The sequence below is a fragment of the Pipistrellus hanaki genome, assembly GCF_964339955.1.
Source record: "Pipistrellus hanaki genome assembly, chromosome: 5".
Lineage (NCBI taxonomy): Eukaryota > Metazoa > Chordata > Mammalia > Chiroptera > Vespertilionidae > Pipistrellus > Pipistrellus hanaki.
Genome location: NC_140507.1, coordinates 19,992,157 through 20,010,335, shown reverse-complemented (window position 1 = coordinate 20,010,335; position 18,179 = coordinate 19,992,157). Strand labels below are relative to the sequence as shown.

The following is an 18,179-nucleotide window of genomic DNA, read 5'->3' as shown; positions in this document are numbered from 1 at the left end:
CCCCCTGGCCTGCAGCCAGAATGATAGATCTTTCTCAGGACTTGGCTTAGATGTCACTTTTTCCAGGAAGCCCTCCATGATGCCCTCATTCCTGTGCCCGAGTTAAATTTCCTCCCTAAGTCCCACACACTCCGTGACTGGCTCCCAACACAGTGTCCCTCCTCCTGAATCACATTCATTTTATCTAACCTGCCCGGGCTTGGCACTGAGCAGCACTGACTCTCCTGGCGGGGAGGGCAGCCTTTGGCACTGCTTTCTCCGTTTCTCTGGCAGCCCCAGGAGGATAAGAGTGGTCTGTCTTCCACGCTCCCTGCCACTTGCCAATCTTCTTATTTTAACATAATGCCTGACAGAGCCTAGCTGGGCACTGGTCTTGGCAACAATTTCTAGTTTGAGTTTAGTGGATTGTTTTGTTTTCACTGCATTTGTTTTTATTTATAAATCTAATATGGAAAGCAATGCAAGGTTTTCTTTTATAGAATTAATTTATGTGAGTAAAGGAAGTAAATCAATTTAGAAAAAGATTGGCAAATGGCTACCCAGGTGGCATGCACAGTGCTGAATGCATGCACACTCACACGCACGCGTGCATGGAAGCGTGAAGGTCACTTGCAGGAGAGAGCCCTCCGTTAGTGCAGTAAGTCCTCGGGGCATGAGAGGCAGGGTGCTAACCACCGTGTGACTGGGAGAAAATCACTTTTCTGTTTCCTAGGTTAGCCACCTGTATAAAAAGAAGAGAACAAAATTGGGCCATAGGAGCAAATGATTTCGTCTCCCAGATACAAATCTCTCTTCCTGCTCATACGATTTGGAAATCACTTTGCTGGAAAGGAACCCACAGGTGATTATACTTCTTATATTAAAGATCTGAGATCTGAGGGGTACAGAGGTCAAGCAACCTACACAAGGTCACACTGCAAATGAATGTCAAATTCAAGACCTGAATCCAGGTTTCCCCACCCCCTGGTGATCTGTTTTTCTCCTCATTCTGAAACCACCCCCTTCTGAAACACACACACACACACACACACACACACACACACACACACACGATATAAAAACATCTTGATATAATGGAAAAATAAATAAGAAAAAGATAAAGGCCATATTGGATTTCAGAGCATTAACAATGTTAAATAGGGAAGTAATAAGCCTGGGAGCTGAGAAAATATGTTACAGGGCTTTCCACAATGTTGTAATTCCCTTGTTGTTTATGTGGGTTAGACACAAGGAGCCAGGAGCCAGGCAGGCCACACAAGTTTAAAGGAATCACCTTGGGTTACTATTCAGTACATGTATAATAAAACCTTCTTATGAAGACAGATCCAGTCACCACTTCACCCTCTGTGGGTCATGAAAAACAGCTTCCATGGGATTTCAAGGGGGATAGTCACCCACATTTCTTAAATGGAATTTTTAAACACTTTTCAAACTATCTCAGCAGAGCAATTTGCAGATAGGATGTAGTCCCTGCAATGACACAGTGCAGTGTTTTCCTCTACCCTTGTCTTTGCAAGTGCGCTGAACATGTTTACAGCTGAGCCGGTTAGAAGCAGACTTACCAGATTTACAGGTGAACCAAAGTGCACAGAATCAAAAACTGTTAACCAAAATTCCCAATGAAATGTAAAATGGGTAGATCTAACGGCCTTCACTTAAATATATATACTGAATGGCCACGTTATTATGATCTCTGAATGCATAATAATCTGGCCACTCAGCGTGTGTGTGTGTGTGTGTGTGTGTATTGGAGGCCTGGTGCATGAATTCGTGCATGGGTGGGGTCAGGCCAGCCTGGCCAGGGGGAGGGGACATGGGCAGTTGGCCAGCCTGCCTGCTGCTCAAACTCCTGGTCTAGGGGACAATTTGCATATTAGCCTTTTATTATATAGGATATACACTGAGTGGCCAGATTATTATGCCCTCAGAGATCATAATAATCTGGCCACTCAGTGTATATCATATATATCTATATATCTATGTATCTATATATCTATATCTATATCTATATCTATATCTATACCTATATCTATATATATATATGTGTGTGTGTGTGTGTGTGTGTGTGTGTGTGTGTATAAATTTCATATGTAGCAATTGAGAAAGATCTGGTCAAACAGACGGTCATGTGTGATGTTTCAATTGGTCATAAGCCCATTGTGAGCTGTGAGCGAAAGGTAAATGTGGTGGCTTGGGAAGAGTAAAATCCTCACACAACATTGAAATAACATTAAGTACTGTCACATCCCTCTGTATGCCCACCAGCCAATCCCAGAGGCCTGCTGCAGTCACGGGCACCACACCGTCAGAGCGACAGAAATTGGCACCTGTCCAGGAGTGATGGGTCAGTGGGAAGGGACAAGGGTCTGTAACCTGAGTCAGATGGCGAATGGTCACGGCTCCTGTTCCAGGGCCGAGCAAGACTTCTTCACCTCTCAGATGCCCTGCGGCTCTGGGACGCACACGCCCTGGTCAGCTCGCAGGAATGCAGCTGAAAGGTCTCCGTGGGAGGCTAGCCTCCTCCACAGCTCCCTCCCCGCTCGGGATTTTATGGTTTGTGCAGGGAACAAAATCACATCTATTTCACATGGTAGTGGATGAGGCCACTTCAGTTCCTTCCTGGAGAAGAACATTCTGTGGAGAGTGTTTTGACAACCAAGCACACTCCTAAGAGAAAATGAGAGGTATGGAGTGCAGGCAAGCTTGGTGATGAAAGGATGCAACGCTGATTCAATTCACCACCCGCTTCCCATCCCAACACACCATCAGCCATATGGTTGGCCCAGGGAGCTAGAAATTAAGGACAGAGGGGCTGGCAGCAAAATTGAAGCTGCTGGGCAGCAGGCGGGGAGCCCAGGGCTGGGTCTTCCAACCGTTGAGGGTGAGGGTGAACCACCTGCATCAGGGTCACTGGAGTTGTTCATTAAAATGCATGCTCCTGAGCATCTCCCAGACCCACTGGATCAGCACCACAGGGACAGGCAGCTCCTGAATGGCCCCCAGTGATGCCCGCCTCCCGGGATGCACACTCTCCCTTTTCGTGTAGGCTGGACCTAGTGATCCACTTATAAGAACAGAAAAGGCAAAAAATAAGTGCATGTTGCTTCTGAGGTTAGGTCATGCAAAGCCTGTGACTCCCCTCTCTCACTCGCTCACTGATGAAGCCAGGAGCTGGGGCCGCCCAGGCCAACACGGAGCAAGGCTCTGCCTCCAGCCAGCATGACAGGAGTGGGTTTGAAAGTGGAGCCTTCCCTCGCTGAGCCTGAGGAGACCACGGCCATGGCTGATACCTGGACCGTAGCCTTGCGAGCCACCCTGAGCCAGATCACACTTGGATCCCTGCCCTCCTCCAGAAACTGAGATAACGATGCTCCCAGCCACTGCACAGTGACAGATGCTAATAGAGATGCTTGGTCAGGGAGCTGCCCTGACATCATGACACCCAGCCTTCAGGTCTCCCCTCTCCCTCTCCCTAAGACAAAGGAGACAAATGTCTGTGCAAATGCAAACGGGCAATTTTAATAATATACACTATTTACATGTCATCTAAGTCATAGCTTTCTGAAGGCTCGATTTTTACATCCTGGCCTTTGGTAAACTTCCTCTGGTTTCTGGGGGTCGTGGGGGGGAGGGGGGTAGAGCCTCGAGGCAGGATGGAGACAGTGAACCTGCCTTAGACCTCCCGCCTGTGCCTTCCGGGGCCATTCTGAGGCTGTGTCTTTTGGGCTAAGAGCATGGTCATTCCCACCTGCCGGTCCCCAGGCCCCTCCCAGGGCAAGGGGAGGGGTCTCTCCCTGAGCAAAGTCAGTGAGGCAGCCAAGTCCAATCGCTTGCTTCCTCCCAGCCAGTTCCTGATCCCGGGGGAAGGAGCCAGGCTTCCCACAGGCACGGTTTCTCATTGTCTCCAGGAGAATCGCATGTCAACAAAGTGCATTTCCGAGGCCCGCTGTGTGGAAGGGCCTCCGTCAGCTGGGAAGGTGCTGGACCCACAGCCCAGACTTCCCTCCCGCTCCATCTCCCTCCGCTATGTGGCTAGCCCGGAATGAGCCCCTCTTCTCCCTGGAAAATGAGGGGCTGGGCCAGGTGATGGCTTAGACCCTCCAAGGAGCGTCCAGGAGCCCAAGGCAGGGAGGTACTTCAACATGGCAACTGGTCAGAGCTGGGTCAGCTCTCCTCAGAGGGCCAGGCCCCCGCCGCTCAGCCACCGCGCCCGCTCTGCGGAGCGCCCGGAAGAGCTGCTGAGCCACAGGGGGCTCTGGCAGATGCTGTCCAGCCTGCTCCTGATGGTGTCCTGCAGCTCCTCGTCACCCAGCAGGGCCGCTGCCGCCAGGGCCAGCCACAAGTACTCAGTGGCATCGTGGGCATCCTAACCCCCGGGCACAGGGCAAAGAAGAGACAGCATTAGCAGCATTTCCAGGAGAGGCTGGGAGAAGGCGCTGGCAGCCCTAGCTGTGTCTGCCCCGCAACCTTCATCCCTCTCCTGGTTCCCAGGGAGTGGGGGGGGGGGGGGAGTCCTCCCCTCCTCTCCAGGCACAGGGGTGGCACCTTAACCAGGGCCAGCCAATCACGAAGCAGCATCCCCTTGGCACAGTGCTTCAGGAAGGTATAAATGACTCGAGCTGACCTATCCCAGTCCCTCCCCAAGGCCTTCCAGTGTGCCCTAGCAGAGAAAATGGTCCCTTACCCTTTCAGACATGGGCTTGGGCCTGCCAATGGGTGGGGGGCAGGGAGGGGAACTAAGAAATATGGGGAAGGAGAAGCATACAGAGTCAACAGATAGAGAGAGGCAAGGAATACATGATGGGAAACTGAATTCATTCCTGAACTTCCCCGCTATCTATGCTAACAAATTGCCTCTTCTGTTTAACGCATTAAGCGCCCAGTCAGTCACCGGTAGGTGACGCTATACTTTCAGTCCGGAAGATTAAACAGTCTGGGCCAGGTGTCGGCAACCTACAGCTCCAGAGCCGCATGCGGCTCTTTTGAAGCTTTACTGCGGCTCCGACAACTTGCAAGCCTGTGTGAAAATGAAGGTAACGTCTTACAGCCCTGATGTGCTGACACTGTGCACTGAGGTTCAGGAGCAAAAATCCCATTAACCAGGTAAATTAAATATTTTAATTAGCTATTAATGTGCAAAAAATATATTTTACATTGTTAAGTGAAAAAGTCCTTTTTTTCTTCAGATTGACAGCTAACTGCACGATCCAGTATATAGCATTAAGATAAGAAACAATATATGCAGTGTTATATTTGTTTTAAATGTCGCAATGGTTTTGCGGCTCCCAGGTTTTTTTTTTCCTTCGGAAACGGGTCCAAGTGGCTCTTTATGTCTTAAAGGTTGCAGACCCCTGGTCTGGGCGCTTAACGTGTTAAGCAAGTTGGAGTTGAGTTCTTCCCCTGGAGGCTGTAGGGCCTTTAATTGACACAACCCCATCATGCACTTTGTCTCTGAGCCACTTGCTGGGAGCTGTGGGCAGAGGCACGATGGCTGGGGGCCTCCACTGCCCAGGCCTCCCTTCCTACAGGGTGGGGATGAGGCGCAGATCTGCTTTGGGTGAGACTCAACAAGGGATGTCTGGTTCCCATCAACCCTCATAACTCAATAATCAGTTCAGGCCAGAAACCATCTGGCAAAGAAGAAAAGGCCGGCAGAGCTGCCCCAAGGATCCCCTGGGCCCAAACGCAGGCGACTCGGAAGCCACCTTATTAAGAGATTAGGGCTTATGCTGGAGCAGACCGGACTTCTGGCAAAGGGAAGCCAGTGACTGGGGACAGGATTTGAGCCAGAAGTGTAACAGAGTTTCAGATCACCCCCACAGTACTAGAAGAGGCAGGGAAAGCAAGCCCTGGGTTCAACGCCAGCAGAGCCAACAGGAGAATCAGGACTAAGACCTTCCACAAGCCTAGGCACGCTGGCATTCGAAGACCCCACTCCTCATTGTCTCAAACAGATTAGCCTGGACCCAGATTTCTCCTAAAATGGAGTTTACATAACTTTATAAGTGAGTTGCAATGGACTAGTTAACCCATAACATCTCGTAGACATACAGGTAAGCATTAATTTTTCTTTTTCTTTTGGAGCATTTGCTTTGGGTCTCTTATATTTTCACAGGATCTCGAATTAGGCAACGTGTCCATTGTGCCTGATAGATAAAGTGGTCACAGGACTCAGAGCAGAGCAAGGAGAAAGGAGCTATCATCTGCTCTCAGAGATGGGAAGCACCTTTGAGCTCTCCATGGGGGGCGAAGGAGCATTGGTCCCCAGTGGAGTCGGTCCCCACCCTTTGAGATGGGATGCCCCCTTGGGGCCATGTCAGCTCTACCCTGAAGGCTCAGGGTCCGGGAAGAACACGGCTGAATGGCAGCTCTCACCTGATCTTCGGAGCCTGATCCTTACCTTCAGCTGGTAGAACGTGAGTCGGCCCAGGCGACAATAGACCTTCGCATAGTACAAGGCCTCCTTGGGGCTCTGCAGCCACGCCGGACAGAGGGACAGGGTCTTCAGGTAGCAGTCCTCGGCCATCTCGTACATGTGCAGGGAGTAGTACACCGTGGCCAGACGGTGGAAGGCCACCAGCTCCTGCTTCTGATCTCCTAGGAATCAGAAGACTGACCAAGGCCCTGGCAGCCAGCACTTCCCATCACCCGTCCCCTCGTTCACTATGCACAAGTCTGTGGAGGTCTGCTGGGGGTCGGGGACTGTGCTGGGGACACGAGGAACAAAGCAGAACAGGCCCCTCCCTCACGAGGGCTACTGTCTCATAGGACACAAACATCCCGTAAATAATCCCACAAATAAAAGTAAAATTACACCCGGGATAAGTGCTACAAAAGAAGACACAGAGCTGTCTGAGAGTGCACCAGTCAAGACTTTCTGGAATGATTCCTGAAGGAAACATTCTCCTTATTACAGGGGTCATCTTCACTTGAGGTTCTGGGAAATAATCATTTCCAAATTCTTGTGGGGAACATGGTGACAGATGAGCTTGCTGAAACAGCTACAGATTCTTTACAATGAGATAACCCTGTCAGCTCGCACACGGGCTGTGCTGAGGGCTCTGGGCTGCCGGCAGCAGTGGTCAGCACTGTCCCTCAGCAGCTCAGAAGCCACAGAGACCTGCTCTCCAATACCCCACACTGAGGGGAGCCTAGATCTTGTTTTGGTTTTGGGTGGGTTTGTTGTTTCAATAACAAAGTGGCCTTTTAAAGAGAACAAAGGCTTCCAATGGGTGGTTTGGGGAGCAGGGGGGAGGGAGGAGGAGTGGCATATTTGCCAGGTGGCAGTTTGATGCAATCTAAAAACAGTACTTTTAAGATTTAAAGAGCCAAAAGCCCAAATTATAATAGAAAATCCAAGGGAGAGATCATTCTGATAGGGACAAATGCAGCCACCGGGAAGCATAAGAGGGTGGAAAACAGTCTCCCTTTGGCTCTGCCCACAGGAGGATAAAGCATACGCCCAGAGGCACTGCCTGGTGCCTCAAGGCCTCTCCTGAGCTCAGCAGACAGCCTCTCTGTTTTTTTTTTGTTTTGTTTTGTTTTGTTTTTTTTGCATAAAGAAAAAGATAGGAGGAGGAGAGAGTGAGCTCTGAGGTGCAATTTGACACAAAAATGTCCAGTAGCATCAACATCCAATGCCCTTGAGCATGCCCAGAAGTCTCCTCTGGCATCCTCAGGGAAGACTGCAGGGCCTCCACATCTAATCTAATGGCAGCTAACCAAACCTGCTGCTTCCCCTCAGGCACCAGCATTCCAAATGTGGGTGTGTGTTTTTTTAACTTTTTTTTTTTTTTTTTTTTAGTCTTCCTTCTTTCTGTTTTAGTGACTTAGATTGTTTCGCACTAACTTTTGTGGTAAATGAAAACTATTTTGGGTACAGGGTGAGTTAAGTCAATGGGATATTGACCTTTATTACATGTCAATTCTTTGGGGGGAAAATATTCATTTGACTCACAATCAACCAATTAAATATTTAGGGCACAGTTTCTTTGCTGCAAGGCAATGCCCAGGCATAGAATTAAACACCATTTACCCTGTGCTGGGAAATAACACCCATGATAATATAAGAATTAGAGCCATACAGGTTACACTTAATCGAGGACGAGGTAGGTACCAAGCACAGTGCTGCAGGTTTATGTGGACAATCATTGGTCTTCACAACACCTGCACGAAGTGGGCGCTACTTTATATCCCGAGACTCCAGCTGCTCGCTTAGCTAAGGGAGTTGAATCTAAAACATGAATCCATGCAGTCTGACTCCAGAGCCTGTGCCGTGTCCACCTTGTTGCACCTCCTTGTGTGTGTGTGTGTGTGTATGTGGGAGTGGGGAGGGGAGGTGCCCCGCCCATTCAGTGCAGAACCACCTACCTGTGACTGTGCTGAGCCTAGCTGCCAGGGTAGCAAACTCCAGAGCCTTGTCGTAGCCTTCCAGGCTGATCTGCAGCTCAGTCAGCTTGTTGAAAATTCGGAGCTCGGTTCTCACGGCCTTCATCCTCCTGGCTAACGGGACGGCCCCCGCCTGGGAAGAGAGGCACAGGAATCTCAGTCTCCCAAGAATGACCCGTGTGCACCGCACCATACTCCAGGAGGCTCACGTTGCTGGATTGGGGGATGGTAGTGACTAAAGCTAAGGGACTTGGTCGTCCACACACGGGTTTTCTCAGCTCCTGGCTCTTGGTTGCTCTTAGGGGTGGAAGGACTAGAGGTCACCGGGCCTCCTGAGTTTGGGAAAACGGAGAGCAGGAACGTTACCTCCCAGCCATGTGCTCCCTCAGCACCCGCAGCGCTAATCTACGAAGTACCTACATGTGTAGAATAAGAGTGCCCAACCAATGGTCATTTCTATTATTTTTATTATGACAGGATGTCAGGCAGGTCACGTCATCTCTCTGAGCCTTAGTTTTCTCATCTATAAAAATGCGTATGACATTGAGTCCTCAATAGTCAGGGTCATGCTCCCTGTTCAGTGCTGGGCACATAGTGGGTGACTCACAAATGTCTGATGAGTGATTGATCAACTGAACAAGCCAATGAATTAATATCTGCATAAGTGAGGTTTTAGGATCAAAGAAGATAATGCTTACAACTTCGGTCGGTGATAAAAATCATGACTGACATATCTGCTTAACATCTAGATGTTTATTAGTATTATTTATTAAATCAACTCCCTCTTAATATCTTGTCTCATTTTTTGCAGCGATGTCTGTGAAATCGTGGGCTTGATGAGATGGTGTTATACTTGATAAAAACATAGTAAAACAGATGTATTCCTCCATGGGCCAGCCATCTCCCACCTGCCTCCAGGAGTGCCTGGGAGCATTCTGGTAAACAGATTAGTGTGCTACACACACCATGAAGCACCAGGCACCTGAGAAATGCAATTATTATGGCCTGTTCTCCAAGCCTGGGAAGGACAGAGTCCATCAGCTCCTCCTTTGAGAGCCTGCCAGATGGAAGAGAGCAAAAGTATGTGGGCACTGGATGAGCAAGGGGTGGAGAAAAAGGGGCCACATATCCTACACACTCAGGGGAGGCCTGCATGGTGGGCCCTACAAACTCAGACGAAAAGTAACCACATGGGGTAGTCTGAAACAAAAATCCCTCGATAAAAGTGAGTCATAGCGGTAGTCACATCCTAGGCCTAAGCCTGTAGCTTCGTTGGCAAAGGTCAATCTTAACCTTAAGCAAGTCTGTCTATGGTCTTTTTGCATCCAGGATAACATACCTTTGGAATGTCAGGGTAATCTCCTTTTCCAGATCCCTTAGGGCACATCCACAAATGAGAAGACCACAGAACTCCTCATTGTTATCTTGTTTCCCCAATCTCATGTGCTGCAAATATTATTAACTATCCTGTACCCACCAATGTTTTACTTTTTATCCAACCCCAGAGATTTTCCTGCTTACTTTTTCCCGTCCCCTTAATCTCCCATCAACGGATTTCATGTATTCCCTTACACCTCCTCCTTTGATTCTAATGTATAAAATAAGTTCAAAACTGCCTTTTTTTTTTTTTTTTTTTTTTTTGAGCATTTTCTCAATCTGTTGAGATTTTTGCTTCCCAGGAATTGTTATCAGTTTGGCTCAATAAAGTCATAAAAATTCTCTTAGAGTTGGATGTTTTTTACATCAACAAAGAAAGGAAAAGAACTATCAGCAAAAGAGGAAAAGACAGATCCAGGCCAAAGTCTATGTGGCCTCTCCCAGGTCTGTGGCCGGGCCTGGCGGGCACACTGTGCGGCCTGGGACTTACCCGGTAATATTCCACCGCTCGGTGCCTGTGGCGGGTCCCATTGAAGAACACATCACCTGCTTCTTCGTAGAGCCTGAGGGCCAGGGAGGGCTCTTCTGGCTTCAGCGCTTTCTGGATGGCTGCCTGGGTGGGACAGAGACAACTGTCAAAGACAGAGAGGAGGACTTCAAGCGTTCCCGGGACTGGCAGGAGTGAGAGCCTGACCACCTAGCTTAACCCTCTTCGGCATCCCAGAATCCCACATTGTCCTCCACACTCATAGAGACTGAGATTCTCTAGCCCAGCATTTCCCTATCATTGTAGGAGAGATTACATCATATGGCCCTAGAATAATTTTCAGCAGTACACATAACATTTGATGTCTTAATCTACAAGTATTTATTTTAATGTGTTTTAAGAAAAAAAATAACTAATAATACATTAAAACCTGTGGTTTCAGATAGCATTGTTTAGTGTACAACGCTAAGTCAACTGGAAGTGAAATCAGAAAAAAGTAAGTATATAGTGATATAAATAGTACTCGGTTATGGCAAAACAGTTAATTTTTTGTATGAATGACTAAACTTTGGGTAGCAGTGATTTCATCCAATACCTGCTCTTTCCAGATAGAGAAACTGAGGCTCAGAAATATTAAGAAACCTCTCCACATTCACGTCAGTGGTTAGTGGCAAACAAATGCTAGTGTTTCCCATCCCAATACCCTTCTCCTAGCCTCCATGGCCTCCTTCTCTCTAACAGGCTAATCTATGTTGCATTGAAACAGAACGTGGCATGGAAGATGATGAGTGAAGAACGCATGACAGCACAGCTGTGAGAGCTCAGCCCAGACGGAGAGGATTCACTTCCGTGGCAATGACCTGCAGAAGGCCAAGGTAGGTGGCAGGCTGGGGTTGGGTGGGGCTGGGACCAGTTCTCGCTAGTTACTGTTACCCCACATGCAGCGACACAGAGAGGGGGCGGTAAGATGGAATCCTGGAGTCAGAGGCTCTGCTGCCACCCTGAACAGCTTCCTCTGGGCCTCCGTCTCCCGAACAGTGAGAGGCAAGACGGAATCATCTGCTCTGAAAATCCTTCCAGCTCTCAAATGCCAAAGCAGAATGGAGACTGACAGCGAAAGCTTCACTTCACACAGCCAGGGGGCCACTTCCACCACTTACTAAATGTATCATTTTGAACAAGTTATTGGCCTCATTGGGCTTTATCTGTAAAATGGGAATTTCAATAGAAACTCCTGCTACATTTGTAATGAGGATCAGTCTACATCGTGCCTGTGATGTATTTACCAAGTCTCCTGTTACAAAACCTTCAGTCTCAGTGAGAGTGAGTTTCTGTGAGTTTAACCAATGGAGTAGGGGGAATAAAAAGGAAGAAAATAAAAAATGGGAAGGAAGCAAAGATAATGAGCATATTTTTGATGGAACAAATCTTACATACCATCATGATGTCAGTATTTGCAGATAATAGTAATAATAATGCAATACCACTTACTAAGCCCCAAGACATAGCACTGCTTACTATGCATATGCATTTACTATACAAGTGATATACCTGATCCTTACTAGAGATTGGGTTCACCCATGAAGAAACGGAAGCCTAGTGAGCTCAGGTAGCCGGTCCAAGGCCACACGGTTTGAGAACAATAACGTTAACACTCCACACACATCAGCCTCGCCTCATATGGCAGCACAACCCTGAAGGCCAGGTGTGCATCGAGCTTTGGAAGGATGGATGTGCTTGGCATTCAGGTGAGGGAGTCTCCCACCACGTTCTTTGGGAGCCTCCATGTGTATATGGACTTGGTTCTGGCCCTTTGCCACCTGTATGCAGCCTTCCAGACTGTCCTGGTTCCCGCCTGTGTCCAGGGAGCAGCCCAGTGTTGACTTCCCCTCCGAGGAGAGGCCATCACCTCTCTCTAGCTCCTGATGGTCCCTCTGGAGGGTGCAGCCCCCTCCCCCGTTGGCCCACGTCAGCAGATGAGCTCTGCAGGAGGCCCACCTGCAAGTATAGCTCCACCAGCTCGTCCTCCTGCATGAGGTAGTAGAGACGCCCAGCCCGGAGCCAGGCCTCGGCAGCCTTGTCCTCCTCGCCCAGATCAATGAAGATCCGCAGGCTCTCCTTGATGCATGTGAGGGACCTCCTTAGGGACCTGCGGGGCGAACATGGACTCATAAAGCGGGAGGGCTCCAAGGGGCCTCAAAGTCCCTTAGCACAGGCAGAAGCTGAGGCTCTCAGGGAGGCGGAGGGGAACAACACTGTTTCAGGTCACACAGGAAGGTCTGGGTGTGGTTTGAACCCCAGCTCTGCCTTAACCAGCTGTAAGAAAGTACAGGACTTCTCTGTGCCTTGTTTTCCCCATCTGTAATATGGGGATATAACTTTACCTACCTCGGAGGATTGTTATAAGATTTAAATGTAATAATAAAACAAGAATGCTCAGAGTAAGCACTTGATAAATATTTAAATGTTAGTTATCATTGTTACTACTGACCATCCATCCACCTTTCTACTGCACTGGAACCTTCAAATGTGTCCCCGCCGTCCCCGCATTTCCATTGCTACTGCTACTCCTTCCACCCCAGATTCCATTCTTTTAACCTTCCTCACTTTCAAACCTTACTCCTCCCACCAGGGCATCCTCACATGCTATGAGCTTCATGAGGTCTTCCCTGACCCTTCGCTGCTGGTGCTCCTTCCTTCCTCTCCAAACCCAGCCTTGCAGGTGCCTGTGTCTCACCTGGGAGCACTGCGTGCCTTTGCCTGCAGTGGCTCTGAGCTTTGTGAAATGGAAATCCCTGAGGGAAGTTCAGTTGAAAAAAAAAAAAAATGTGTCCATTACAGCAAAACTCACTTAATAAATTCCCCCTAGAAATCAGTGCCAAGAAAAAATTTGCTCCAACAGACATATTTGCTTCTCTTCTTTTATGAAGCAGCCTGAACCACATGTGGCTTTCCCCTTTACCTCAGCCACCAGGAAGCTTAGTGCTAACTTACAGTAATCACCCCTGGGTGCATGGAAACGCTTGTTTTTTGTTTTGTTTTGTTTTGTTTTTTTCCTGGTCTTGGTTCTCTCTTTTTCTTGAGTGCTCTATAGAGTGGGTGATTTATGCATGCTAAATAAACACAACCTCATAATGCGTTCTCCTTGATAACTATACTAGTATAAAGGGATAATGACCTTATGTTTGCAGAGTTTCCCGTCATTTAAGGTACCTCACGGTCTTCCTCTTAGTATCACTCATTGAAGGTAAAGCAGAAGTGAATGTTTATTTCCTTCCAATTATACAAATAAAAATTCAGAATGTTAGGATTATAGAATGTTAGGATTTTTAAAAATCTAATTTGGAGCAGAACAATGGAGGGAAGACCTCCAAAAATCCACTCTCCCGTAAAAACCAAAGAGAACACAGGCAAAAACTGTCACAATCAATTTCTTTCAGAACTCTGGAAGTTAACCAAAGGTTTACAACAATTTGAGGAGAGTTTATTCAAGAAAACGGCTGAATCGTGTTAAGGATAGTGGGTGTTATTGCTTTTTAACTTGATCTAGAGTCTAGAGGCATCTCCTCCCCTCAGCTCTGTGGCAGCCTTAAAAACCAAACACTTGGCCATCACAGTAGCTGGGAAAACTAGCAACCTCTCCGAGCCACTGGAGGGGACACAGTGAGTTTGGAATTCCCCATGCTCTATCCCCAGGGAACTGTCACTATTTGACAAGTCTGGAAGTTCCCTGCAAGCCTTCACTCACAGAGCTTGTTTTTATTTAACCTGACTCAGAGCTCGCTCAGTGCAGATAACCCTTTCCCTGGGGTGTTTGTCCAGAAGGATCAGCAGCGATTGTCTCACACTGCTGCTGCCTGAGATGGTGAAAACATCTGGAGCAAAGAAGAAGCTGAAAAGAAGACAACAAATAAAAGGAAAAGTTGGGGAATGAGCGGTCCATAGAAGGCACTGAAAACTCCAGCATATTCCCAGGAATCTAGAAGACCATCTGAATGTGCAAAACTGTTTGCATGTCCAGGAAATGTACAAGATCATTATAAATGAAAATGTTAATTATAATCCCCAAGGTAACAACCAGAAAAATAGCGATATTAGAAAATACTTTTAGACGAATGAAAACAAAAATACCACATACCAAAACTGCAGTTGAGTGGAATGAAAGCAGTGCTCAAAGAGAAATTTATAGCTGTAAATATTTATATTAAAAAAGAATAAAGATCTCAAATCAATAACCTAACATTCCACCTTAGGACACTTGAAGAAAAAAAAAGCGAAGTAAACCAAAAGTAAGCAGGAGAAAGAAATAATAAGCATTAAATCAGAATAAGTGATACAGAGAATAAAAAACAATAGAGAAAATCAACAAAATAAAATAATTGGTTCTTTAAAAAAAAAAGTTGAGTCAAATCTCTAGTTAGTCTAATCAAGAAAAGCAAGAGAAAAGCTAGGAATTAAAGTGGAGACATTACTACTACCAGAAATAACTAGTGAAATGAAAAGGATTATAAGGGAATACTATGAACAGTTGTACTCCAACATATTAAATAATTTATGTAAATGGACATATTCCTAAAATAAAAACTATCAAACTGTTCAAGAAGAAATAGATCATCTAAATAGACCTATAACAACCAACAAGATTAAATAATTAATTTTAAAAAGAACAAAACAACTCCTTACAATGAAAAGCCCAAGGCCAGATGGCTTCACTGGAGAATTCTACCAAACATTTAAAGAAGAATTAACACTAATCCTTCACAAACTCTTTCAAAAAGTAGAAGTGGAGGAAACATTTCCCAGCACACATTGAGACCAGTGTTACCCTAATAGCAAAACCAGACAATAACATTATCACAAGAAAAGAAAAACACAGATCAATATCTCTTATGAATATAGATGTAAAAACATTCCACCCAAAGTAGGAAATTGAATCCAGCAGCATATAAAGGGGATTATACTCCATGACCAAGTGGGATTTATCCCAGGAAAGCAAGATCAGTTCCACATAGTAAAATTAATCAACTCAATACCCTTATTAATAGAATAAAAGAAAAACCCACATGATAAGTTCAATAGGTGCATTAAAAGCATTTGAATAAAATTAACACTTTTTAATAATAAAAATTATTGTTCTATTCAAAGAACTAAGAATAGAATGGAAATTCCTCAACCCAATAAAGTGAATTTATGAAACATTCATAGTTAATTTTATACTTAATGGTGAAAATCTGAAAGCTTTCTTCTTAATATCAGGTGCACAACAAGAATTTCTACTCTCGCCACCTTTATTAAACATTGTATTGAAGATTCTAAGGTGATAAGACATAAAATGAAATAGAAGACACCTAGATAGGAAAGGAAGAAGTAAAGCTATATATGCATGTGATATGATCTTATATATAGAAAATTATAAGGAATACACTCACACACACACTATTAGAACTAATAAACAGTTGTAGAATACAATATTAACATGCAAAAATCTACTGTATTTCTATAAATGTCAATGAACAATCTGAAAGTGAAATTAAGAATACAACTGCATTTATAGCAACATCAAAAACTACTTCAGAATACAATTTAACAAAAGAAGTGAAAGATGTATATTCTAGAAACTACAACACACTAGAAAGGATTAAAAGAGGTCTAAGTAAATGGAAAGACATCCATGTTCATAAAGTTGAAGATAGGATGTTGTTAAGATGGCAATACCACCCAAATTGTTCTGCGGATGCAACATTCTCCCTATCAAAATCTCAGCTGGCTTCTTTGCAGAAACTGAAAAGATGCTAGATTTCATATGGAAAGGCAAGAGACCCAAATAGCCAAAACAATCTTGAAAAACATGTTTGGTGGACTCACTTCCCAATTTAAAAGTTACCACAAAGCTATAATGGCATAGTCTCCCATAGGCTAGACACATTGATCAATAGAATAGAACTGAGAGTCCAGAAATAAACACTTACGTTTATAGTCAATTGATTGTCAACAAGGGTCCCAAAACATTCAATGTGGAAAAATAAATTTTCAGCAAGTGGTACTTGGACAACTGGATATTCACGCAAAAGAATGAAATTGGATCCTACCTCACACCATATAAAAATATGAACCCAAGATTACTGACTGACTTAAATGTAAGAGTTAGAACTAGTAGACTACTGCACTAAATAACTACAGTAGTCCCCTAGTTCTAAGACCCCCCCCAATGAATACCTGAAACTATGGATAGTATTGATCCCTATTTATGCACTGTTCTGTGCTATACATCTTCACCTTTTCAATTACAAGAAGCACTTGCGGCTTCTCTTTGGCATATCCAGGTTGCCAGCATCACTACTTTTGCGCTTTGGGGCCATTATGAAGTAAAATAAGGATTACTAGAGCACAAGCACCATGATACTTCTACAGTCAATCTGAGAACCAGGAGAACTAAGTGACCAATGGGCAGGTAGCATGTACAGCATGATCACACTGGACAAGTATGATTCAAGTCCCAGAAAGGGTGGAGGAGCACAGAGAGAGATGTCATACTACTCAGAACAGCCTGCAGTTCATTTCTGGTCTTTTCCATTTAACATATTAGGACTACAGTTGATTATGGTTCATTGAAACTGTGGAAAGCAAAATCGGGGATAACGGGAGACTACTGTAATTACTCAGCTGACCCACACAAATATGTATTGTATGTTTCTCTGTGCCAACTTTTCTGCTCGACATGTCTACCCACATGTAGCTTATGGTCACCACACCATGACCTTCTGAACCTACTGCAGAGTTTTCAAAACCCAAAAAGCCCATGACCTTAAGAATCTGTCCCCTGAGCTCAAGATGCTTTGGAGGCAGCAGGAATTCTGGTACTGGAAGGGCTATTGCCAGGGTCAGAATAGCACAGCTGGCTGGTCGAAGACTTTACATTCTGGAAGTGGAAGGCACTGCATTCAATCTAACCTCATCACTGGGGAAGCCCGGAGGAGAAATGACTTGGTTAAGGACACATTATTAGCTCCCGGGAGGATTGCTTCCTGACTCCCAGCCCTGGCTTCGTCTTCTTCCAGTCTCTTCTTGGACCAATTACAGCCCCACTTCGCACCTCCTCTCTGTTACCCCTAAGAAGTACAGTGACCCCTCACACTGGCTTAAATAAGGCCTCTGCCATCTGTGCTGACAGCGTCCAGGGCTTTCTCTCTGGCTTCCCCCTAAGATCGCAGTGGTTTCTGACAACTGGCGGTGGGAGGGAGGCTGGTGGGCAAAGGATGGCAGTGGGGCAGGTGATGGCTGGGAGCAGCGACTAATCTGACACTGAGCTTGTACAGAGTGAGAGGTGGCAATGAGCCTAACATATATATTGCCACCCTTGCTCCAGGCCCATAAAATCCAACTTTCCTGAAGCCCATTCCTATGAGGCCATGCCATGAACATGACTGTTTTGTCTCAAAGGTTCATTCAAGCCTGACTTCTTGACCTGTTCCAGAATTACCCAAACTCCTATGGTCTCCTAATGAAATCAAGGACAGCGCTGGGTCCAGGCCTCCTTTCCCCACACATGCTACAAAGATTAAAAATAATAATAATTAAAAAAAAACCACCTTCCTGGGACTGAAAGTATAGATAAAGGGAGATTGCAGGACTCCTGATTCTTATGAGAGAGAAAGGGTGAGGGAGAGGAAGACAGAGTGATAGCAAGGAGAGAGGGGGACAAGAGAGAGAGAGAGAGAGAGAGAGAGAGAGAGAGAGAGAGAGAGAGAGAGAGAGAGAAGGAGAGAAAGAGAGAGAGAGAGAGAGAGAGAGAGAGAGAGAGAGATCCTTATCTTATTATTTATGATCTGATTATCCAAATGCCTAAGGTTACCAGATTACCTACCATGTAGCCTAGAAAAGCAAAATTATAATTTAATTAGCTTATCCTCAGCCACCTCTCTCTGTG

General features: G+C 45.9%; 1 protein-coding gene across 2 annotated transcripts in view; it reads right to left on the bottom strand.

Moving 5' to 3' along the window:
* Positions 1-3,497: 3,497 nt before the first annotated feature.
* SH3TC2 (SH3 domain and tetratricopeptide repeats 2) overlaps positions 3,498-18,179 on the bottom strand; it is a 49,047-nt gene continuing 34,365 nt past the window's right edge. For both annotated transcript variants that reach the window (XM_084884198.1, XM_084884197.1), the window contains exons 13-17: positions 12,251-12,401; positions 10,256-10,378; positions 8,371-8,521; positions 6,401-6,597; positions 3,498-4,366 (exon numbers count right to left, since the gene is read on the bottom strand). In XM_084884198.1, coding sequence (XP_084740324.1) covers positions 4,175-4,366; positions 6,401-6,597; positions 8,371-8,521; positions 10,256-10,378; positions 12,251-12,401 — 814 coding nt within the window. In that variant the 3' untranslated portion in view covers positions 3,498-4,174. The remainder of the gene's footprint in view (positions 4,367-6,400; positions 6,598-8,370; positions 8,522-10,255; positions 10,379-12,250; positions 12,402-18,179) is intronic.